Source organism: Mus caroli, unplaced genomic scaffold (assembly GCF_978045245.1).
Source record: "Mus caroli unplaced genomic scaffold, Mus_caroli_1 scaffold_2, whole genome shotgun sequence".
In the NCBI taxonomy this organism is placed as follows: Eukaryota; Metazoa; Chordata; class Mammalia; order Rodentia; family Muridae; genus Mus; species Mus caroli.
The window spans coordinates 55,038,178-55,064,075 of NW_028227257.1; the positions used below are offsets into that span (position 1 = coordinate 55,038,178).

Consider the following 25,898-nt stretch of genomic DNA (forward strand, 5'->3'; position numbering starts at 1 on the left):
TTTGGTGACTTGTCCTCAGCTACGGGTGCTCGCTGGCGGGTTCGTAGAGCATCCACCCGCAGAGATGGAGCTGCTGTAGTCCTCGCATCCAAACGCCCGGTCCCCGAGGACCCCCAACTCTGCGCCCCCAGGCAGCCCGCGCTTCCTCCGCAGGTGGCCGCGCCGGAGCCCCGCCCCCACTCACTCCCCAAGTCGCGGGGCCTCGTCCGCTCTCGCGAGATCCCGGCCGCCGAGCGCTCGGGGCCTTTTCAAATCGCGATCCGTTACCGCTTCTCCGGCCGCCGCCATTGTAGCGCTCGGAGCCCTCATCGCGGCCGAGGCGGAGCCCGCGGCGGGATGGCCGATGCGGACAAGCCCGAGGCGGCCGCGGGTGACGACGGCTCGCAGCAGCAACCGGCTGAGCCGCGGCGAGACACGCACCCCGGCGAGCCCGAGAAACCGCCGCGCAGCAGCGCCAACGGCGTTAAAATGTATTGTCTCCCCCGGGCGGCCGGGCGGGAGGGCGGCCGGGCAGGGCGGGAGGCGCGGGCGGCCCCGGGGCGGGAGCAGGTGCGGCGCGGGCGGCCCCGGCCTCGGGCGCGCGGAAAAACGGTCCCCTTTAAAAGGCCCGAGGCTAGCCTCATCCTCGGGGAGGACCCAGGGATGACATCATCGGTCCTTTCCCCTCCCGGCCCGGTTCCGAGCCCCGGTGAGGGCCGCGTGTGCGGTGGTGGCTTCCAAAGTGTTAGAGCTCACCGAACCCATTGTGTTCCTCTTGATTGGCTTTTGAAAAAGGAGGACTTGGTCTCCTCCACCCACCCGGTTGATGGTTGTCGGCCGTGGAGACTGGTTTATTTATTTTTTTAAAACACAAACTCAGTGTGTAGTGGCCTTCATTTTACTATAATTCACTTACGATATAATTACATTACTGAAGTATAAATCTGAATTTGGCAAAACTGGGAACGCAACCCAGGGCCTCGTGCAGTCTCCAGGCAGGCGCTAGGCCACAAAATGACACCCCCCACTCCACAGAATACCGTGCTTTTTTTTTTTTTTTTTTTTTAAAGAAGAAAACCCAAGGGCTGAAGGTTGGATCTGTCATCTGTGTCTGTAGAGAATTCAGTCGACGTTAATCCATAAGATCTTAAGTTGTAAGACAGTAGGATAGGGGCAGATTGTGCTCGGCTGTCCTTGTCACGTGGGGTGATGTGAAGGCAAACATTTATTTTCCTATGGCTTATTCTGTAAAAACTGAAGTTGAAAATAATGTCGGTAATTTGTTAAAACACCCTCCACCTCTCAAGTCTGCCTCGGTAGAAAGCAGTGAACAGATGCTCGTATTAAGTTAGAAAAGGTAAAATGTCTTTCTGGCTTTTGTGTGGAAATCCTTGAGGCAGTGATTTGGACCAGTTTGTTGAAACCCGCTGAATTGATTTGGTTGCAAACTAGATGGGGTAGTGCTCCTCAGCTTCTCTATGACAGTCTTGCTCTTAGGATGACGACATCATTGGATATTTTTTCTTAACCACTGACAACGTATTTAAGAGGAATTACTCCAGTTCTCTGGGGCCTGTCCTGAGCTTTAGAAGTTCAGTGTTTGCTGTTTGCCTGATGCCTATATTCATTTTTGAAATGATATATGATCTATGTGGAGAGGCACCTTAAGAGCGTTCCATTAGGCAGAGCCCGTTGTGTTACCTTTGAGTTGGCTAGGGATACCATTAAATATGGACATTCGTCTCCCTACCCACCTGGTGACTTTTGAACAGGAAGCACCTTGTGAGCAGAACAGAATTTTGCAGGTATCAGATTTGCAGGGCTTGAAAGTCAGTGCAGTTTGTCATGGATGGAGAGTGTGCGTGCACCAACCATTGAGACATCAGAAAGCAAGGAAAGCCTATCTCTTATGCCTGCCAGATCGTGGGCTTTTTCAGAGATTTGCTATTAAAAATAGAAAAAAAAAAGTGGAGTGACGGTAACAATACAGTCAGCCTCTGTGTCTTTGGATTCTGTATCCATGGAGTTAATGGTGAATTGGAAATAGCCATATTGTATGTATATGGAAAGTAAGCATACATGATGCATGCATTGTTTTAGGTATGATAAGTAAGGCAGAGAGTGAAGTGTGTGTGAGTTGTGCTTACGTCCTGTGCACACTGTGTTTTGGGAAAGGGTTGGAGTATCTGGACTCTAGCTGTGGGGTGGGATGGGGCTGAGGGATGACAGGGATGTATTACTAATGTGTACCTACTAGTGAGTGTGCCACTGGTTTTTTTTCCTGAAGAAAATAATCACTAAATCTTATAATGTTGGTATTTGTGAATCTTAGACCCAAAAATACAGTGTCTACAGTTGCATTGCAGGATGGGAAAAGAGGTGAGAAAGAACCATTTTCTAATTTAAGGAGAGAAAATATGGGGCAATTGTTAACAGTAAATACAGGTTGTTTCCTTATTCTAATTCGTTCTTCCCATATTTTTTCAGAGTTGAGTAGAGACCAATGTACTCTAGGTAGTCACAATGAATACTTAGGGACTTGACTCTTAAGTGAGTCTACAGTGAACCTGTGGGGGTGGTTGACAACCTGTGGGGTGGTAGAAACTTTGGGCTGATTACCATGCTTTTAATCATAAGTCATTAAAAGAAATTTGATAACCAGACATTGCTTTACAACATCCACTGCTTCAAAGTGAGCCATGTGCTGCTATTGGGATTGGAGCAGCTTGTATTAATCCAGTCACAGCAGACAGAGGGGGCTGTCCTTTTCATCCTTGCACCTTAAATTTTAAAGGTTCACTGAGTATCCATTGAAGAAATACAGGAAGAAATTTTGAGATCCTGAGACTTATGGAAAAGATTTAGTTGGCTTGTTCATCTCTAGACAGGAATTAAAGATCCTGTTTTCTTTGTCTACACTGAAGTGTTTTGGAAGGAAAGCAGTAACTATTTTGTGACTCTTCATTAGTCTTGTATGATTACAGATGTATTTATATTGTGCTATTTATAAAATATTCAACACTAGGGTAGGATGAAGTGATTAAAAGCATCGGTTTTATCATGAGTGAAGGTCACAACCATGATGTTTTGATTTGCTATTATACAATGATTATTGTAATTGAACTAATTAATATACCTATGAGCTCATGTAGCTAGCATCTTTTGTAACTGTTCCAAACATTTTACTACACATTGTCTCCAGAACTTGGTTACTCGAAGTTTGTATACTTAGGCAGACATCTCATTAGACTTGTGGTAATGATCACTATACCCTGAGGCTTTGAGTTTTGTTGTTGATGTCATGCAGTATTTGGTTTTCTGTGTCTGGCTTACTTCACTTAGCACACTGTCCTTCAGGTTGCTGTAACTGGCAGGCTTTCCTTCTGAACGCTGACTCTCTCTCTCTCTATGTCCCTCTGTCTGTCCACCTGTGTGTGTGTGTACATCTGGAATATATGCATGCCCATTCCCACCCTCCTTTAATTAGTCTTTGATCAGTAAGCAGACTTTTAGTTCCGTTCCTTATCTTAGTTATTATAAAAAATATAGTGACTATGAGTTCAGATATTGAGATGGTTTTATTTCTTTTGTTAAATACAAAAAATGGAATTGCTAGGTTATTTTATAGTTTGGTTTTTTAAAAAGAAATCTTTTAGTTTTTCTCTGGTCAGTCTTTAAGTAAACAAAGAAAATAATGCTAGTAATGTATTTTGTAATGAATTGTCTAGAGTATTGTAAGCAAATGCTTATTACAGTCATGTAACCTTCATTCCGCCAGGTGAAGAATAGAGGAACTTAGTGACGACTTGAGATTCTATGTGTTTTCACAGTGAATTCATCCGAGGTGAGAGTAGACTGAGGGGTATCTTCTTACCTGACTTCCCACTGGAGGCTTTCCGTGAACTCATTGACAGCACATTGTTATGCAGATGGTTCTTCCTAGGAATGAAAAAGAAAGGTTTGTTCCGGCTGCTGGAGCTAGGAACCAGAGAAGAGAGAGGCCTTATAGATTTTGGCTGCTTGTTTCTATTCTCAGAAATGCCACTTTATTCACAAGGAGGCACATTCTAGAACAATTGAGAAGACTCCTTTCAGATCATGCCTTATTCTTATAAAAGAATAAGGTTGATAGAGAAGATGTCCCTGTCAAAATCTGAATAGCTGGTGAAGCAAGTTTGGTTCTAGTGTTTCTTTCTAGATTACAGGAGCATTTCTCACAGATGGTGCCAGAGTATGGATTCTGTTTGCTTTTGAGATAGGGTCTAATCTAAGCCCTGACTAACTTGTTGCTTTTTAGTTCAGACTGGCCTTTTGCTTGTCTCTGACTGTTGGCATTACAGGCATGGATCACCATTTTCAGTGAGTTTGGGTTTGTGTCTGTATGTTTCTGTGTGTATGCACACATGTATATTTTCTTAGAGGTTTTCTCATTGAACCTAAATCTCACTGATTCGGGTAGCTTGGCTGACCAGTAGAGTTCAGGAATCCGCCATTCTTCCCCATTCCCCATCCCTACAAGAGTTCCAGGTTTGTATTCCCATGCCCGGCTTTTTATGTTGATGCTGGGGATCCTAACCTTGGCACTCAGCTTTGCAAAGTGAGCAGTTTACCAACTGAGCTATCCTCCCAACCTCCAGAGTGTGGGTCCTGACTGACAGTTGAAAATTACGACTTGTCCAGCAGATGGTATGGTTCCTTGCCATTCTAGATACAGTGTAGATAGATAGCATAGAAGACAGGTTTTATTCTAGATACAGTGTAGATAGCATAGAAGACAGGTTTTATTCTAGATACAGTGTAGATAGATAGCATAGAAGACAGGTTTTATTCTTACAGACTTTATGCGCTTTATCTGTGGCAGTGTGGTCACCTGCTCAGGAGAGTGCTGTGACATTTTCCTTCTAATCCTAGCACTTGGGAGGCAGAGGCAGGTGGATTTCTGAGTTTGAGGCCAGCCTGGTCTACAGAGTGAGTTTCAGGACAGCCAGGGCTATACAGAGAAACCCTGTCTCGAAAAACCAAAAACAAACAAAAAAAAGAAGTTTGTTTATAGCCTTCTAGAATTGCTCAGCTTAGAATTTATAGCCTGGATTATGAAATTTGGTTTGTTGTTAGAATAATCCATGAAGTTTTTAAGAAATCTGTTTTCTTAATTACTCATAGATTTTGACTCGTTAAAGTTTATTAAAAAATGCTTTTAAGTTAACTTGTTAATGAATTACTTGAGGTTGACTAAAGCAACCCCTGAGTTAAATCTGCTGTTGTTTCTGTAATAAGCTTGCTTTTGCGTCCTAGGGAGATAGCAAGTTGAAAAGGTGCTTTCCTCACTTGGGCCTGCGTTTGCTCTCCAGAACCATGTGCAGATATTGAGCATGTATGTCCTTGTGATTTTAGCGCTTGGGAGGAGGAGACAGGATTCTTGGGCTCATCTACTTGGTGAGCTTCAGTTTGAAGACAAACACTATGTCAAAAGACAGGAATGACATTCCTGAGACTGTCCCCTGCTCTCCATACATATGCTCACAGACATGCCTGTGCACCTGCACACACACATGCACCTGCATACTGCTTTAAAAATATAAATTGTAGTTTTAAATATAAGTCCAGATTCTTATCTGTAGGGATTACTTTAGGTATATACCCATATCTTATTTATTTCTGTATTAGTATATGGCATCATAATAGTTGTATTTTGATTGAAGTCTTATAAATTAATTTTTCCAATTAGGTCCACTGAAAAAGACTGCTGCTGCTGTGTTTAATTTTTCCTCTCTCTTTAACTCCAGCCTTTCGTTATAGATAGTATTACTGATAAAACAGACATAGTTCTGACATGTCCTATCCTTTGTTCAACATGAACATATATAAGGATGTCTTTTAAATATTTCTGTGTTTATCTAAGTAGGAAATAGATAAAACTCAACATACAGTGTATTAAATAGGCAGATAGATGTGCTGTAATTTTGATTCTGGTTTTAAGGGAAAGAAAAAATTCTAGGGAAAATTTGTTATTCTATAAATAAAAGTTTTTCAGATAATCATTTATTCATCTCTTTACTTCTTTTGTGGCTAGTGTGGGGTGGGTAGGAGGGTGGGGGCAGAGTCTTAACTATATAGCTCTGGCTTGGCTGGCTGCCTTATAACTTAATATATGGACCAGGCAGTCTTGAAACTTGTGGTAATCTTGCATCTGTCTCCTAGTGCTGGAATTATAAGTATGTGCCACCATTTTTTTTTTTTGCAGTAGCTATTTTATTTTATTTTATTTTATAGAGACAAAGTCTTGCTTTTGTAGCCAAGGCTTGCTTCCAATGCATGATGCTCCTGCTTTACCATCTCAGGTGCTAAGATTACAGGTGTGTGGCATTGCACCTGGCACATCTAGGTTTTTTTTATTTTTTATTTTTTTTATTACGTATTTTCCTCAATTACATTTCCAATGCTATCCCAAAAGTCCCCCATACCCCCCCCCACTCCCCTACCCACTCATTCCCACTTTTTGGCCCTGGCTTTCCCCTGTACTGGGGCATATAAAGTTTGCGTGTCCAATGGGCCTCTCTTTCCAGTGATGGCCTACTAGGCCATCTTTTGATACATATGCAGCTAGAGTCAAGAGACCATTTTTATAATATGAGCTAGCTTTTAATATTTAATTTAGTTAAGACAGTTTTAAGAATATTTATTATATTCACATTTGTGTGGGTATATGTGTATGTGTGTGAGCCATGACGTTCATATTGATATCAGAGGACAATCTATATACTCAATTCTCTCTTTCCATCTTTAACATGGGTTCTGGTTTTGAACTCAGGTCATCAGGTTCCTGTAGTAAGTGCCCTTGTGGTGGTCGAAATTGGACTTTAGAGTTGAATAAAGCTCAGAAAGTTAATTCTTCCCTAAGTGAGATACTGAGATAACTCACATGCTCCCTCCATAGGGTCTATTAATATTTATTAAATAGTATCCATCATGGGAAAATTGTGTTTGGGGATGCTTGCAAGTATTTTTTTAATAAATTATTTTTAAAAAGATTTATTTATTTTATGTATGAGTACACTGTCACTGTCTTTAGACACACCAGAAGAGGACATCAGATTCCATTAGAGATGGTTGTGAGCCACCATGTGGTTGTTGGGAATTGAACTCAGGACCTCTGGAAGAGCAGTCAGTGCTCTTAATCGTTTCTCAAGCCTTACAAGTATTAACGCAGAAGGAAAATGTCTGCTGTCAACTGAGAAATTAAAAGGCTTGGACAGTATGGAGCTCTCAGGCCGACTCCCTGCTTCTTTGCTGAGTTCTACCTTAATTGAGAATTTTGTGAAGTGACAGATGTGAGTGATTAATACAGAGTTCTTAGAAGATCAACTAAAGATGCTTTTGTTTGTCTTCTAATTCACAGGGAGAATGATGAGTCAGTGAAGGAAGAAAAATCTGATTTAAAAGAAAAGTCTACAGGAAATAAGAAGGCCAATCGGTTTCATCCTTATTCAAAAGATAAGAATTCGGGCACTGGAGAAAAGAAAGGTCCAAATCGGAACAGAGTGTTCATTAGCAACATACCCTATGACATGAAATGGCAGGCTATTAAAGATTTGATGAGAGAAAAAGGTAACAATGTCTTCAGTAACTTACTGTTGTGCTCTTTGTATAGAAAGGAGAGGAAGTAAGCAGACTTTATTCCTCTTAGCCACACAGACTCAAAACAGAGAGAGAGAGAGAGAGAGACTTTTCTTTCTTGACATGTGAATTAATCTTTTCTTTTTCCTTCCACTTGGCAATTTCATTACAAGGAAGTATGGATAAATTGAAGTATTTTTCTTTTTGCCATTTTAGTGGGATAGTGAAGCCAGCATCTGCATGCCACCAAGAATTTCGTTAAAGTGATTGCTTTGTCTTGTTGAAGTTTTTAAAAATAGATTTTAAAAGGACTATTGCATTAGTTAAGCAATGCATTTAGCTTGTTAATGTATGTATAAAAAGGTTGATTTTTTTCCCCCAAAGATGTTTTTGGTGGAGTCTGGAATCTGGCTGTGGAATTCATTTTGCTTGCCTTGTCACGCCTGCCATGCTGCTGTCCTCGCAGTTCTGTATAAATGTGTCACTGCTGCTGCAGTTCTGTTTTCAGAATAACTGAAAACTTCATCTTCTACACATGCTTGGTTTTGGGGGAAAACAATGTCAATACTTGATCTTGTAAAAGTTCTGTTAGTTCTTGAAAAATTGAGGTTCAACAGTCCTGCAAACTATCTATTTGGCTTTGAGGGTGATCTTCTAATAATTTTTTAATTGCATTGGTGTATCTGTTGTAAGGTGACAACTATGACTGGTTTTACTCACTGACTTAGAAGTGTGTGGCTGGCTGTGAAGCATTACTTAGTTTACTGATGGCAAACATGATTGAAGACATTCAGGTAGGAAGTCACCTTAAAACAGCTGTTGTGTGTAGGCTGACCACAGTTACCTGAAAAGTGCTAATGTTGTTAATATGACAGGCTGAGGACCATTTGTATGTATATGTGCATTTGTTCACCACCATACCATGCTGGCCAAGTACGATCTGCAGTATGAAGCAGGTTAATATGGTTGTTAGCTTTTTTTAGAGAATGTGGATGAGGAAATTTCTGAAAATTAGTTAAATTTCTATAGCTATTGATAGGAGGTATGTTGATCTGGTCCTGATTGCTGGTGAATAATAGGTGCTTTTCTGTAGAGTTGTGCACAGGTGTGCAGTAAAGCAAGATACTGGTGTTTAAATGTATTGTTTCTTGGTATCTTCCTTTTGTATGTCTTATGTAGTTGGTGAGGTTACATACGTGGAGCTCTTTAAGGATGCGGAAGGAAAATCAAGGGTAAGTGCTGTGGGCCATAATCTGCTCGAGGTGTAAAAGTTCCTCAGCAGCTTACTTTTGTATAATACTCTACCAGACTTGGACACTTAAGTTTCATTTTGTTTTACTTTAAGATTTGAGGTTTTATCTGAGCAAGTCTGACATATGCCAACCAAACTAGCTACCTGAAAGGGATGGGTTTTGTAAATGCTCCTAAGGGGCATTCATTTTTCTAATGCTTTAAGGTATGCTTTTTCTTAGCTAATAAAATTTTAATATTGCTTTTTGTTGTATTTTGATGACTTCAGGGATATTTTAAAAGTCACCGAATTGATAATATTCCCTAAGAGTTTCATGAGAGGCCTGTGGCTTAAAGGTGTTAATTTAGAATATAATTTTGAAACTTTTATTGAAAAGCTTAATTTGTTAGCCTGCAGGATCATGTAAGAGGCAGTGCTCTGACCAATTGGTATGAATGATGTCTATGACTAAGTTGACCTGGAAGGCTGATGATAGATTCTGATTTAGCAGCATGAGTATACCGAAGATTATAACGGAAAGATCTCTAGCAGCGTCTCATCATATTTACAAAATGGTTGGGTACATGAGAAATATAAATTTTGTCATCATATTCAAGTGGCACCTTGAACAATAACCTCAGGAATTATTTAAAAAAAAATGATTCTGTAAGTTTCTTTAACATGGTTAATTTGTTTTACATGCTTCCAGTTAGATGCTTCTAAATTGTGTACAGCCAGTTTTAATCTAATAGATAACTTTATTAAAAGTAAAATTGATGGGGGCTGGAGAGATGGCTCATCAGTTAAGAGCACTGGCTGCTCTTACAGAGGACTTAGGCTCAATTCTAGCACCACATGGCAGCTCACAACCATCTGGAACTCAAGTTCCAAGAGATCTAACACCCTCTTCTGGCCTCTGGGCACCAGACTCACACACTGCGTATAGCCATACATGCAGGCAAATGATATACATAACAAAAGAACATTGAAAATTCATATTTATTTGCTACTTTAATTAGATTTAAAAAGTTGTGCGTACTATATCTTGAAATCTTTACTACTGTGTAAGAGAATATTGGAGCCTTCAGTTTCTTCCTTCACTTACTGTTGACTGAATTCATACAGTGGTACTAGTTTTAATTTTAAGAAAAGTCACCTGAAAGTAAAATGTACTACAAGCTTGTAACATGCTAGATGGATTTAAAAATTTGTTGAAAATGCATGGTCACTTGCCTGTTACATTCTGGAGGTGTAAAAGAAAAATAAAATGTATTCTTGATTACTTTTTAACGACTTAAAGATTAGAGTTTTCCATTAAATTCATCTACTGACCTAAAATGTTTTTTTTCTCTTTGCATATATTGATAATCTACCGGATACAGGGTTGTGGGTAAGAATTTTTAAAAATTATCTTACGTTAAATTAATCTTGTGATTGGGAATAAGAAATCTTTGTACATAAGTGTTTCTATTTTCCTCTATTAAGCGTGGTTGAATTCAAAGATGAAGAATTTGTAAAGAAAGCATTAGAAACTATGAACAAATATGACCTTAGTGGAAGGCCTTTGAATATTAAAGAGGTAAGTTTTTTGTATTTGTAATTTAAATATTTAATTTTATGAACATGCTTCCTTTGTTTTTCTTTTTCTTTCATTTTTTTCTCATGTAGTTAAATGACTACTTTTTTAAAGAATTGTAGCTTGTGATTATTTTACTTAAGAGATGATTTGCTATTAATCCATAAGTTATTCTTTATATTTATTTAGCTTCTAGTTACAGATAGATAGAAGTCCTCAATTTAAAATAAAAATCAGGACCCAAAAATTTAAAGATGACAAACTTAAGGTTCAGACTTTATTTGCTATATAAACATTTTCAATTTTTAGACTTTGAGAATTCAATAGGTATTGTAGTTGATTACAGAGTGTTTGGAAATATACATAACTTGTGAATTTGAATAAGATTGGTATTCATCTTTAATAAAATTTAGATTTTGTAAGACTAGAATGTAAAAAGCATTATAGCTTACTGAGGTGTGTAAGGAACTTAGAGTAATCTACAATGGGGCTTGTAGTATAAATAGATTGACAAATGAGCAGAACGTACTTTACACACTAGTACTTAAAGGAGTGGTTCATCTTGGTAATAATTAGTTTGAGTAATACTCAGTTTCCTGGGCTGTTTTTCGTGGGCTCTTTTGTTTTATGTTGTTTTGCCATATTAGTTTGATCATAGGCCAAACTATAAACCTGTATTGAAAGAAATGCGCAGTGTTATTTTGGGTCTGATATGTTGAGCTAATACTGATGCTATTCGTTGACTGGCATTCAACAAGAGAACAGTGGTTTTTGAGTTGTAATTTATTCTTTTCTGGACAAGTGATAATACTTATGAAGTATTCTCTAGACTTAATTTATTTTAATGCCACTAACACCTAATGTGACTTTTATGAAGATTAAGTGTGATAAATAAGTTATAGCTCACTCTCTGTCACTAGAAAAGCTAAATGACCCAGGAAGAACAAATCACATAACCTTTGTTAAGTTTCCTTGTCACTGAGATAGGAGGAGACATACTAGAAATCTCTGTTAGTGTCAAAGTGTTACTAGTTACTATACTAGTGATGTGATGGAAGGCTGTTGGCACAGTGCTTAAAATAGTCCAACTCTATCATAAATGTTAGCTGTAAAAACTATTCTTGTTAGTGATTGTTGGTATCTTGTTCTTTAGTGTGATGATAAGCTTCCGTGCCTTCGTACCAAAAATATCATGTATCCTACATTCTTTACTGGAATTAACTTCAAATTAAAGAGATTGGCAGAGATTTGGTAGGGAATGTTTAAATTTTGTTGTTTGACTAGTCATTTATTTGGTGCATTTATGCATGTCAGGACTTAACTTGAGAAATGTACAGTGTCCTAAAGAATTTGTCCCAATTTATAATTTTCTAATAATTTGGTAATCATAATTTGCTAATTTATAATCTTGTTTCTGTTCAAAGGAACCAAATATTATAATAAAAGCTCCATAGAGATGCTATGGACACTAAGCATACTATTTTTTTAGTATCTTTCTGATTTTAATGGACAAAATTGACTGGTGTTAGAGGTTAGGTTATGTGATTGTGTTTCTGTAAGTTGCAGCATATTGAAGAGCTCAGATCGATTGTTGAGACCCCAGAGTAAAGGGTTAGGATGCCTCTGTTTTTAACTATTTTAGATGGGGAAATGGGGTCAAATTTAGTTTTACTAAATAATGAGTGATTTATTTAACTCTTAGCTAATGTTCAACAATGACAGTCATTTTCCAGGGAATATCTGATTTACAAATCAGTGGCTGGTAAAACTGCTGAGGACTGCTTGCATAGTTCTCTAATGAAGATGCATTTACAGTGTTCCCTAGCAGCTTTTTAGTATTCTATCCAGTTATATGAAGATCAGTAGGAATCGTACATATATTAGTAGGCCCACTAATAACATTAGCAGTTAGTGATTGGCAGGCTGGACAGCAAGGGGAAACAGGAATAAAAACTAAGATTACATATGGTGTGTGTGTGTGTGTGTAAAATATATATTGTGTTAACATGTGACAAAACACACACTATTAACTATTAATACAAACAACTGTTCTAAAAATTAGTTATAGTTAGTGTAATCAAGGTTACCCCCTACAAGCATGCCCAGAAGTCATCCCCCTGCCTCCACGACAACTAACAGAATGAGTCTCAACTAACAAACGGAATGAGCACTAAGCATCCTGACTACTTACTATAAAGTCTTGCCACATTCTTTGGTAACATGTATTCACCTCTGTAATCTTTTTAATTCCTTTATCATGAAGAAACACACCGGAGTCCAGCGTACATTTATTCTGACATTCACTTTTTTCCTTTTGTCCTTTTAGCTATGCTGGAGAATTTATTAAAGTCATCTTTCCTTATTTGCTTTTTTAAAACAATATCTACAGACTGAGATAGCAGAGAAGTTTTTGATGAATATTTTCTCTGAGAATTTCATACAATGTATTTTGATCATTTTATCCTTTTCTCCCTCAGCTCCTCCCAGATCCATTCCTACATTCTCACCCTCCCAACTCTTTGTGTTCCTCCCAAATAGCTTTTAAAACCTGAGTCCACTCATTCTTCTCTCTCTCTCTCTCTGGGTGTGGGGGAGAGGGGTGGCATCATCCTCTGTTACATGGTTAACCTGCCAGGGAACACACCTTTAAAGAAAACTGGCTCTTTCTTTCCCAGAAGCCATCAACTGCCAGTAGATGCCTCATAGGTAGGAGCTCTGAGTCCCTTTTCCCTCCATGTTAGAATGTTGGCTAGTCTGATGCTGTGTAGGCAAGCATAAATGCTGTTAATGAGTTCATGAATGAGAAAGTAGAATTTTTGGCATGATCATTTGCCTACACATGATGGTCCTCTTAATGTAATTTTATTTGTGCTTTGTTGTTGATCTTCTACCTAATAGAAGCACATTTGTACTTCGATTTGTTTTAATAAAGGATATTTCTTTTAAAAGTTAACGAACTTAAATATATTTGCTATAATTCTTTACTTGGACACTTGGCATTTTGTTATCCCCTTTTCCCATCACAAGTCCTTTTCATTGTTCAGGAAGCTAAGAGATTATACAATGAGTCAGGAGTGACGTTAGCCAGTGATAATAAACTTTCCTCTATCTCAGTCTACCTGAGTTTATAGCAGTGTGTTCTTGTAGTGAGAGGGTCAATCTACAGGATTTTATGGATTCACTTTCTGGATAAAAATAACAAAAACCCTTAGTCCTCACGGATGTTAATAGTTTGGTCCAGCTGGGTTAGCTGCTGTCCAACTTTAAGCCGCTTGAATTGTATATATTCACTGATGTATTTGCTAGCAGTTAACATTCACTACACATTATAGGATCCTGATGGAGAAAATGCTCGCCGGGCACTGCAGCGAACAGGAACATCATTTCAAGGATCACATGCCTCCGATGTGGGATCTGGGTTGGTGAATTTACCACCTTCCATTCTCAATAATCCAAACATTCCTCCTGAGGTTATCAGCAATTTGCAGGCTGGTAGACTTGGTTCCACAATTTTTGTTGCTAATGTAAGTTTAAGCTTTAGTTTAAGCTTTTGTTGCTTGGATACTTAACCCTTATCATGAGATTATTTTGTTAGGTATGTGCTGATAGGTTTGTAGATCATTATTTTTAACTTAATAGACAAAAGTCATAAATATGTTAAAATCAAGCTTAATTTATATATGTAATTTAAAGTTAGACTTTAAATACAGGTAGCGTTTTTAACTCAACTAGAAATCATAGACATTGAACAGTTTTTCTTAAGTCAGTTCTGTGTGTTCTTTATTTTGGTAGTTGAATTTTATTCTTGTAGTCCTCGTGTTTGTAAAAGTCTGTTGTGGTTGCTTTGCCATTTGTTTTATGCTCTTGAAAGTCTTGTGAAATGAACAGTGTTTTCCAAAACCTGATTTTTCCGTAGTTATAATAGATGCCTAAGTTTCCCATGTGCAGAACAGGATTGAGGAATTGAAAGATGATGTGAGTTTAAATGAAGATACAAAACAAGATAGATGTAGCTGAACTGATTTTAAACAAGACCTTTTTTATTTCAACACTGTTGGTATATTGTTGAACAAGAATTACAGTTTATAGATTTATGAGGTTAAAAGAGATAATTTGTTTTTACAATGAGAGAGGGCCATTTGTTAGGAATTTAACTTTATGCATTCTATGTTAAGCTTGACTTCAAAGTTGGTTGGAAGAAATTAAAGGAAGTGTTCAGCATAGCTGGAACTGTGAAGCGGGCTGATATTAAAGAAGACAAGGATGGCAAGAGCAGAGGCATGGGCACTGTCACTTTTGAGCAGGCAATTGAAGCAGTCCAAGCAATTTGTATCCTGATTGTATTTAGCATTAAATATCATTGGTCAGGCTTGATACCTCTGTACAGTTGTTGTTTATGTTATGTAATGTGACCTCATTTAGAAATGGAGGCTTTTGTCTACAGCAGGAAACCTTGTTGTTTCTTGAGGACTAGAGTCACTCACTTAAACTGGAATTGATTGGCCACAGTGTTCAGGGCTGATAGGAGCTTGTTTTCTGCTGATCCTTCCTGCTGCTAGACAGTGTGTGCGCGTTCATGTCCTTTAACACTTAACTCCCTTGTGCATCAGTGTAGTTGCTGTTGGTAAAACCTAGTTAATTTTGGTTAATGAACTTATAAATCAAACTGAGAGACTAGTTGGTATGAATAAAGTCTAATGATGTTAAGATAGTAGAAAAAGTTTTAGACTCTTTAAATATGATAATTTGTCTGTACAATTTTACAGTCATCTTAACTGGCTTTCCTTGACTGAATCAACAGCCATGTTCAATGGGCAGTTTTTATTTGATAGACCTATGCATGTGAAAATGGTGAGTTCCCACTTCTCATTTCAACCTTAGTTACTAATTGCTTCAGATCTCTTCCTAACATAATAGCTCTGGTTAGCTGTTTTTAAACTATATGTATAATAAACTTCTTTTTTTTTTCTTTTTGCAATAAGGATGACAAATCTGTCCCTCATGAAGACTACCGTTCACATGATAGTAAGACATCACAGTTACCACGTAAGTAAAAACCCTTGTTAGAAAACAGCTTTCTTTCTCTTCATTATGTATAAGAAGAAGTCTGTTTTGATGCTTCCATTGAAGTTCACTCTGAGATTAGTTTGGGGATTTGGACAGTGTGACGCTTCTGATTATGGAAAGACTGGAAAGAAATATGGGACTTTTAAATTTATTTTTTCGCCTACTAGTTATGAGTTCAGATGTATTTGGTGAGTTCATATATAAGAAGGGAGGAGATCCCTATAATTTTACCATAGATATCCACTACTTTTAAAAACATTTTTATGTATATTCTTTCTTTCTCTCTATGTATGTGCATTTAACTAGTTTCAGACTACTATATAAATTATTTAGCGGTTGAGCTTAACATTAAATTGCAATCATCTTTCCATGTTGAAAATTCTTTCCAGATATCTTTATTAGTTTTCTATAATCGTTTTACTGTTAACATGTTTTACATGTGTCTTAGTCAGGGTTTCTATTCCTGCACAAACATCATGACCAAGAAACAAGTTGGGGAGGAAAGGGTTTATTCAGCTTACACTTCCACACTGCTGTTCATCACCAAGGAAGTCAGGACTGGAACTCAAGCAGGTCAGAAAGCAGGAACTGATGCAGAGGCTATGGAGGGATGTTCTTTACTGGCTTGCTTCCTCTGGCTTGCTCAGCCTGCTCTCTTATAGAAGGAAGATTACCAGCCCAGAGATGGTCCCACCCACAAGGGGGCCTTCCCCCTTGATCACTAATTGAGAAAATGCCTTACAGTTGGGTCTCATGGAGGCATTTCCTCAACTGAAGCTCCTTTCTCTGTGATAACTCCAGCTGTGTCAAGTTGACACAAAACTAGCCAGTACAATTGACCCCTTGTCAACTTGACACACAAACACATCACTAGTAAGCCTCAACCCTTAATTTCTTATTCATCCCCAAGATCTAAATAACTTTAAAAGTCCCACAGTCTTTACATATTAAAAATCAATCTCTTTAAAATGTCCAATATCTTTTAAAATCCAAAGTCTTTTTACAATTAAAAGTCTCTTAACTGTGGGCTCGACTAAAATAGTTTCTTCCTTCATGAGGGAAAATATCAGGGCACAGTCACCATCAAAAGCAAAAATCAATCTCTAACCATCCAATGTCTGGGATCCAACTCATGATCTTCTGGGCTCCTCCAAGGGCTTGGGTCACTTCTCCAGCCATGCCCTTTGTAGCACACGCGTCGTCCTCTGGGCTCCAGATGCCTGTACTCCACTGCTGCTGCTGCTCTTGGTGGTCATCTCGTGGTACTGGCATCTCCAAAACACTGCATGACCCCTTCAGTCCTGGGCCGTCTATTGCAACTGAGGTTGCACCTTCACCAATGGCCTTCCACGGCCTCTCACAGTGCTGAGCCTCAGCTGCTCTTCGTGACCCCTTCATGCCTTCAAAACCAGTACCACCTGGGTGACCCTTACACATTACCAAGTCCTGCTGCAGCAGGAGTACAACCTTGGCTATCTCTGGAACACAGCCTCTTTGTGCTTTCAGAAAATACTTCCCAGAAGATGTCACCTCAATGATGCTGGTCTCTTCTTAATCACTGCTAATTTCTTAGCTCCAGCTAACCAGCATCAATAGTCCCAGTAATGCAAAGTTTTTGCTTTAGTAGTTCTGGTATCTTGTTAATCACAGCTGATTCTTCAGCCCCAGCTAACCAGAACCACAGAATCTTCCCAATCAAAATAGCAATGGCCCTGAAAAGAGTCTTTAATTTTCCCTCTGAAATTTCACAAGCCAGACCTCCATCTTCTGCACTGTTCTCAACATTATCTTCCAAGCTCCTACACAACATCTGACAACGAATGGATCTTAAAGCCCAAAGTCCTTCCACAGTCCTCCCCAAAACATGGTCAGGTTGTCACAAGAATACCCCACTATGCTGGTACCAATTTTTCTTAGTCAGGGTTTCTATTCCTGCACAAACATCATAACTAAGAAACAAGTTGGGGAGGAAAGGGTTTATTCAGCTTACACTTCCATACTGCTGTTCTTCACCAAGGAAGTCAGGACTGGAACTCAAGCAGGTCAGAAAGCAGGAGCTGATGCAGAGGCTATGGAGGGATGTTCTTTACTGGCTTGCTTCCTCTGGCTTGCTCAGCCTGCTCTCTTACAGAAGGAAGATTACCAGCCCAGAGATGGTCCCACCCACAAGGGGCCTTTCCCCCTTGATCACTAATTGAGAAAATGCCTTACAGTTGGGTCTCATGGAGGCATTTCCTCAACTGAAGCTCCTTTCTCTGTGATAACTCCAGCTGTGTCAAGTTGACACAAAACTAGCCAGTACAACATGTTTTAATCTTTATTTCTTTACTAGCCAACAGTGTGATGCAATTTCATGAAAGTATTTCTTAAATTCATAGAGATTGAACTTTTACTGTACCTCACAGCCAAGTTAATATCTCTTGAACATTTAAGACCAGTTAGCCTGCTGTCCCATCATGTACTCAGCCTAAGTTTAACCTGTCTTTAAGAGAACAATATAATAACCAAGCTCTCTATGTGTTGGCTCTCCGTGCAGTCAACCTTTACAACATAACCTACCTTTTTGTTTGTTTTTTAAAGATTTATTTATCTGTCTATTTATTTTATTTATTTATACGAGTACACTGTAGCTGTCTTCAGACACTCCAGGAGAGGGCATCGGATCCCATTACAGATGGCTGTGAGCCATCATATGGTTGCTGGGAATTGAACTTAGGGCCTCTGGAAGAGCAGCCAGTGCTCTTAACCGCTGAGCCATCTCTCCAGCCCAACATAACCTACCTTTAATCTTAAGTTATCTACTACTCTTCCATGCCCCGATCCAGAATAATAAATGTGTGTATATTGTGGTAATTATTTGTTGAAAACAGCCAACAGGTTGAAAGGGGCCTTAAATATTCACCATAAATGTTGGAAGCAGCATAAGATATAGCTTGGTAATGTCTGTATGCAGCATTTTTTACTATTCTGGGTAAAAGTTCTGTTACAGATTTCTGAAGAAATTTTTATCCTTTCCTATGCTATGTTTCTGTGTGTTTGATAAATACAGGACAGAGCTCTATGTTAGAGAGAGGCAGACATAGGGACAATCAGACATCTGAACACTATTCAGGCAGTCACAGACACATACAATAGACAGACTGTAGATAGTTCAGTAACCACAAATTACAGGCAGATGGAAGATACAAAGACAAAAGTGGAAAATTCAAATTTGGGTTCAGTCTTAGTCAAATTAATCTAAGAGGAGGGCTGTTTTTATTCCTTAATGTGAAAATGATGTATTTTGGTGCATCTGAGATTATCTTAAATTACCCAGTACAAAAGAGTAAATTATACTTTTCATAGAGAAATATTTTCTTTAGATGTTCTGAGTCAAGTTTAGTGGCACAGGCCTGTGGTACTTAACAGACTAAGGCAGGAAACTCTAAAGTTCAAGTCTAAGGCTTGCCTCACCTGTAGAGTGAGTTCCAAGGCAGCCTGGATAACGTAATGAGACCTGTCTCAAACTGAAGTATAAAGGCTGGAGATGGATTAAGTGATAGGAGTTCTCGCCTACGGTGGATAAGTCCCTGGGTCTAGCCTTAGCACCAAAAGCAAGCTGACGTTAGAGTAGTGCTGGTATACTTTAGTGATAGAACCCTTGATTAGCATGCATTAGATCCTGAATTCAGTCCGAGCACTGAAAACAAATCCTGGAGGAGTAGATTTATTTAGATTTCCAGAATGTCAATATATGCCCACTAATTACTCTATTCCAAAGCATTACAAAACAGTAATATAAGCAGTCCATGTTTACTGTTGCTCTTGGAACATTACTGTACATTGTTGTTTGTGTTCTTTTATTATTATTATTAATTTTTTAATGAAATATTTTTAACATGCAAATAAAAGTAAAATTATAACTTTCATATGCTGTATGTTTATTAGATTTTTAAAAATTAAATAAAATGTTACAGGTAGACCTGAGATGCCCCACCTCCATATTCACCTTTCAGTGTGTTCCTCACCTAGAGGGGACAAAACATGAATATATTTGTTAAGAAGATTTTAGTAATTACATATCCATAAACACAAATAGCTTTCCTGAATTAAAATTCAGTGTGATGCCATATGTTATTTCATAGTTGGCTGTGTTTTGTTCCTGGTTCTTTTTTATTGATAAAGCTGGTAGCTTCATTTTAATTGATACTTAATATATTTTTCTGTTCTTTAGATTAATTTGCATTTTAAATTGTTCACTGGAAAGAGAGGCCCATTGGACTTGCCAACTTTATATGCCCCAATACAGGGGGATGCCAGGGCCAAGGGGTGGGGTGGGTGGGTGGGGGACTGGGGTGGGGAGTGTATTGGGGACTTTTTGGATAGCATTGGAAATGTAATTGAGGAAAATACCTAATTAAAAAAAATAAAAAAATAAATTGTTAGAAATAATAGTTACATATGTGCGGGGTGGCCTAGGTCCTGCCTGTGAATGTTCTTTGGTTGGTGGTTCAGACTCTTGAGAGCCCCAAGGGTCCAGGTTAGTGAACTGTTAGGTTTCCTGTGGAGTTCCTATCTTCTTCAGGGCCTGAAATCCTTCCTCCTAGTCTTCCATAAAAGTCCCCAAGCTCTATCCACTGTTTGGTTGTGGATATACCTCCCCTTCCACCCCAACATGCCTCAGTGTTGAACTTTAATTAGCATAGCATTGACTTAAATATTTACTATATTCATAGTTCTGTTTCCTCTTCATGAAGATTTTATTTTAATTATATATGTGTGTGTGGGGTGGTGGTGGAGGGGGGAGTTGGTATATGTGAGTTCAGTCCCTACAGAGACCAGAGGAGGATGTTGGATCTTCTGGTGCTGGAGTTGCAGGTGTTTGTTAGCTGTACAGTGTGGGTGCTGGGAATCAAACTTGGCTCTGTGCAAAGGCACAGCTAAGATGTCTTTCCAGCCCAATACACTGTCTTCATTTAGTGGCTCATTATCTCTGGATACTTGTCACTTTGTAAATGTTTTTGAAGAATGGGTTTTGTTGCCAGTATATTTTATCATTTCTTTCCTTCCTTTTTCTTTAGGTTTAGTCTCATTTTTTTGCCCTAACTCTGAGTTGGATATGTTTTCTACTGGTTGTCAGCCTCTCCTTTTTAATATAAGCAATTAGGATTGTAAATTTAGCTACTGTACATAGGTTCTTCTATGGACTTTCTTAGTACAGTTTTGTGTTTATAAATTATCAACCACTACAGTTATTCTTGAGTCTTGTATATTTGAAAATAAAAGTTTTGAATTTCCAAATTCATGAGCTCTTTACTTCATACTGGTTTTTAACTTAGATTCAATGTGGTGAACCGTACAACATGGTTTATATGATTATGATTCATCGTGTGACATTCTTAGAATTTCATTGTGGGTGGCCTACCCATAGGTCTATTTTTATAAGTCTTTTATATTTACTAAGTTTGTTGTGATTGTCTTGTATCCTTTCTCTTTATATAATTTTATCTATTTGGGTTATCAGTTACTGGTAAGTGTTTAATGGTAAATTTTTTTCAGTATATTGATAGATTTAGTCACTTTTTTCTTGTTGAAAATATTTTTAAATATTTTAAGTTAGCAAGTATATCCAAGATTAGAATTGTCTTTCCTGGTGAAACAAGTAATTTATTACAGGGTGATTTTGTAATTACCTTAAGTCCTTGTATAATGCTAAGTATAATAATTTTGTATTGTTTCTTTTTTTTTTTTTTTTTTTTTTTATTCGAGACAGGGTTTCTCTGTGTAGTCCTGGCTGTCCTGGAACTCACTCTGTAGACCAGGCTGGCCTCGAACTCAGAAATCCGCCTGCCTCTGCCTCCCGAGTGCTGGGATTAAAGGCGTGCGCCACCACGCCCGGCTGGTTTGACAATCTTTTATGTGAAGTTGAGGAATTAATTTCTTCACATTTATTGGTTCATTTGGATGTATTTTCATTTTCTTACTTTGGGTTTCATCGTTGGTACTTTGTAATACTTGTCTGTGTGTTTTTAGTGGTAACCCTGGATATTATGTATGTATAAAGCTTAAAGTTCATTTTTGTATCCTCTTCCTTGACTCTAACCCTTTTCTGGTAACTCCATGCTACTGTCACTCTCTGGGAGTTACTTGTCGGACATTATGTTTCTCTGTTACCTGCTACTATTCATTTTATTTTGCAGCTTCTATTTGTTAAGCTTTTGTTTTATTTTTTCAACAAGGATTTATTGTTAGTAAATTCTTGTAATTGTGGCTGCTCTGTAAGTGTCTTCTGAGGTAGTTTGATTTGTTAGAGAGTTCAATTTATGGTCAAGTTACTTTATCTTAGCACTTTGAAAATAGTTTAGTCTTCTGGTTTCTGTTGTTGCTAATTCATAATTCAGATAAGCTTTTTTGTTGAATTATCCCTTTTTTTGGTTGTCTCTTATTTATGGAGCTAATTTTAAAGTTTTGGTCCCTGGTTGACAGTTTTGCTGCAGTATGAGTGTAGGTTACTACTGACTGAGCTTTTGCAGTGGAGAATTATCAGCCAGGCATATGTGAGTATTGCCTTTTCTCCCTTTATAAGGCAGCTTTCTCCGGTCCCAGTTAATCTGGTCAGGCTCACCTTGTTGAGGATCCTAACTGTATTGCCTCTATTAACAATAAATTTTAGTGCTCAAGCCCTGCACTGTTAAGCCAGCCGTAATCTCAGCCTGGATGAGATTGGCGAAGGAGTGCATGCAGTCCCACCCTTAGTTGAGAACTAATGTTGCTGAGGAAGAGAGACAAACAGAGAAAACAGGAATGCCTGTGTTCCAATTGATGTCCTGCATCCATGCAAATGCAATACTAAGTGGACTTAGGAGGTAAAGCAACAAAGAAGTGTGTGAACTTGGGAGGCAGAGATGCGGTTGGGGGAAGGAGTGGGCAATAATTCAGTCACCATTTATTTGTATACATGTGTGACTTTCTCAAACAGGAAATTAAAAAACATGTCCTGTTAGGTGTTCTTTACATTTTTAAAAATGATTTGTATTTTCATATTTTCTTTTATCTTGAGATATAATAAAGTCACAAGCTACCATAGAATCAAATTTTTTACTACTTTCATCTGATTCACTCAAATTTTACTATAACTTGACAAGTGGGAAATTTCTCATTTTCCATGCTTCTGATATTAATTTTTATCTTTTCTTTTTTATAGTTCTTTGAGATTATAATTACTGTGACATCAGAATTGACACAATGGTGATTGTATTTATGAGCATGGGAGATGGTCAGGTCTGGGTCACAGTTAGGCCTAGCGACACATTTACTTGATATTAATCTGTAGTTTAAAATTACCATGTCTGTACACTGTTTTAAAAACAGCTTACAGAATATAATTCTTACTCAGCCCCAAGCTTTAATTGCTACATTTTTTCCCATAACTGGGCCAGTGCATTGTAACAGAAAGCTTTGGTCTCTTTTCTGCATTTTTGGGCTTGACCTCCCCTACACTTGTTTACTTTAGTCACGCATACGTTGTAGGGTAGGGAGGGTCTACAGGTGAGGGAGAAACACACAGAGTCCTTTCTGAGTTGGCTCACCACATTTAATATTATACTTTCTAGTTCATCAGGTTTTTTTCCCTCCAAATCACATTTTCCTTTTAACATGTTTTTATTATCTCCATCTTTTGGTTCCTTTTTTATATTTATTTTTTTCATGGTGTAATAAAGCAGTAATGAACATAGATATATAGATAGATGTGTAAGGATTTGAAGTTCTTTGGACATTTGCTTAGGAGAGGTTTTAACTTAAGTTTTCTACAGTTATTTATTTACTTATTTGCTTATTTAAAGAACATCAGAATATTAAAAAACAGGACAAGCAGAAAACAAAATCTTGAATTTAAAGTTGAGATAAGCTCTAAATTTAATCACATAGGTGGGTAAATGGTGGTCAGATAATGTAAGGTCTCAAAATTTTCCTCATATTTGCCTGACATGAGAACACTTATTTTGTAAATGTAATAAATAAATGTCATGATAAAGCCAAGGAATTAGATTTTTCAATGTTGTGGGTTTTACAAAGATACTTTATGTGTATGGGTATTTGCCTGTATCAGTTTTGTGCAGTGTCTGGGGCCAGAAGAAGGCATTGGATTCACATACCTGAGTTATACACACTTGTGATTTGCCATTTGGGTTCTGAGAACTGAACTCAGGTTCTCTGCAAGAGTAGCAAGTGTTCTTAATCAGTGAGCCATCTCTCCAGACCCTTATAACAAATTTTAAAAGTGTTTTTTTGGTCTTGTTCTGTAGCTCTGGCTGACTCTGCACTCATAGAACTGTGTCCGCTGAATAAGCTCAGTCTTAAGTTTTCAATAATTGTTGACTGTTCAGTTTTATTTGAACTATTTTGAATGCAATACTAGTATTTTAGTTGTTCAACAAACTGAGCAAGGTACTCATTTTCAGGTATGTATGTACTGTGTCTCAGACATCATGAGGATGTCTGAGAAATGTATCTTTATCCAGAGAGGGTGCCCACCAATCATTTCTTTGGGTGAAATGATTCACGCAAGTCTTATTTGATGAATTGGTGCATTTAATTATGGTAATTTACAGGATCACGGGCAACTTACAGGTGCGATACCACCAAGAAATAGTCATATGTGTCACCCCTCCTCTCACTTCCCAAGCCAACAGTTATTTCCTCCAGGGTATCACTGTTTGTGATCTCTTGTCAGTACACTTAGTAATCTTAGTTGGCCCAATATTGGCAGTGTCTCCTGTGGGTGATCACAACTGCTCTAATATCAGGATGGCAATACCTGGAGAAGAGAGTTCCATAACATGTGACATGTGTTTCACACTTTCTTGGATGCATTTTTTGGGTGTGTATGCATTTGTGTGTGTAGAGGGGAAGAGGGGGTTGGAATGGTAGGTGTGGAAGTGAGGCTAGAAGAGAGCCTTGGGTGTTTTTCTTCAGGCAGTGTCTACTTTTTTTTTTTTTTTTTAGACTGAGTTAGACTTAGTGTTTTTAGACTGAGTTTCTCATGGCCTGGAACTTGCTGAATAAGCTAGACTGGCTAGCCACTGAGCCCTAGGGATCTGATACCATACCAGATCTAAGACTACCATGCTCAACACAATTCTGGTTTAAAAAAAGTGCTTTCCAGGAAGTGAAGACAGGTTTTCATGTTTACAGTGGAAGCCCTCTCTATACTCATGGAGCCATTTCCTCAGACCCCCTCTTGTCAGGTTGTCTCTCAGTACCTTCAAGTGGATGAAGGCTGAACCTACTTTACAAATGGTTTTTCACTCATAAATGGTATTATAGTCTTTATGTATGGTGCTTTCTAAATGAAAATAAGAACCCTTGCTGTCTGCAACCTTTTAGGATACTATTGCAAGCATACAGCTAGTTTTACAGGTTAGCGTCAGGTAGTTTTATGTGAGTCTTGGTAATGCTGTTCTTTGTGATTTAGGTGGTCTTGGAGGCATTGGAATGGGACTTGGTCCAGGTGGACAGCCTATTAGTGCCAGCCAGCTGAACATAACTGGTGTAATGGGAAATTTGGGTCCAAGTGGTAAGTTTTTCTTAAAACCTGTGTAAGTGATCTATTTTGTGGTTTAATAAAGCTTATATCCATTAGTCTCAGTGCTTAGAGAACTCTGTTTTAGAGATGTTTAAGATGTCAATTCTGTCTGAAAAAGAAAAGAAACCTTGTGAGAGTCGCTGACATGAAAAGAGGGCAGATGGAGGTTGGGATGGCCTCTGGGGCCAGGCATGTGGAAGGTAGCCCTTCAGTATGTGCATACTGACGTGACTTTAGTAGATGAAGTCTCCACATGGTGCCCTCTACATGGTGGAATGAGTAGAGGGTCTATGGAATAGGTGGCAACATGCCATACAGAGCATGGGCAATTTAAATGTACTACATTTGATAGGTAGCTTTGAAGAGGCTATTTGCCTGCTAGTTGGACTCTTAATTATCTTTAGAAATTGGCTTTCCAACTTTTTCTTTTCCAACTTTTTAATTTCAGCAAACTTCATTCTTTCAAGTTTGTTGAAAACCCTAACATTTTAATTATGTGACTGTTTCCCAGTGTCTACTGTATTATAAAAAACTTAAAATTGTAAAAATTGACTTATTCATTTAAAAGTACTGATTAACTCTGATGCCAATCTTAACTCTAAAAATTGATGTATAAAATATGAAACATGTAATTAACCTAAGTATTATTTTTAAGAAAATAAAGTATTTCTAATAAGACTGAGGAGAGTGATTCTGTTCTTGGCATCGCATAGTGTTTGGGTTAATGTAAATAGCTGTACTGCTGTGTCTGCATTTGGGTTTGCTATGATAACAAGCATCAGGTAGTTTATGGAAAGTTCCACATTGTCAACATGAGAGCATGAGAGGAAGCAGTCATGTAATTCAGAAGTATTGAGTTATGG

General features: G+C 38.2%; 1 protein-coding gene across 4 annotated transcripts in view; it reads left to right on the forward strand.

Annotated features, from left to right (window-relative positions):
• The first annotated feature begins 210 nt into the window (after positions 1 to 210).
• Positions 211 to 25,898, forward strand: part of Myef2 (myelin expression factor 2) — a 36,129-nt gene continuing 10,441 nt past the window's right edge. For 3 of the 4 annotated variants that reach the window (XM_021151946.3, XM_021151954.3, XM_021151911.3), the window contains exons 1-10: positions 211 to 470; positions 7,379 to 7,587; positions 8,776 to 8,828; positions 10,210 to 10,217; positions 10,313 to 10,406; positions 13,736 to 13,927; positions 14,579 to 14,732; positions 15,205 to 15,254; positions 15,386 to 15,449; positions 24,925 to 25,026. In XM_021151946.3, the coding sequence (XP_021007605.1) occupies positions 337 to 470; positions 7,379 to 7,587; positions 8,776 to 8,828; positions 10,210 to 10,217; positions 10,313 to 10,406; positions 13,736 to 13,927; positions 14,579 to 14,732; positions 15,205 to 15,254; positions 15,386 to 15,449; positions 24,925 to 25,026 (1,060 nt within the window). In that variant the 5' untranslated portion in view covers positions 211 to 336. The remainder of the gene's footprint in view (positions 471 to 7,378; positions 7,588 to 8,775; positions 8,829 to 10,209; positions 10,218 to 10,312; positions 10,407 to 13,735; positions 13,928 to 14,578; positions 14,733 to 15,204; positions 15,255 to 15,385; positions 15,450 to 24,924; positions 25,027 to 25,898) is intronic. The other variant, XM_021151894.3, reaches the window with a different exon arrangement.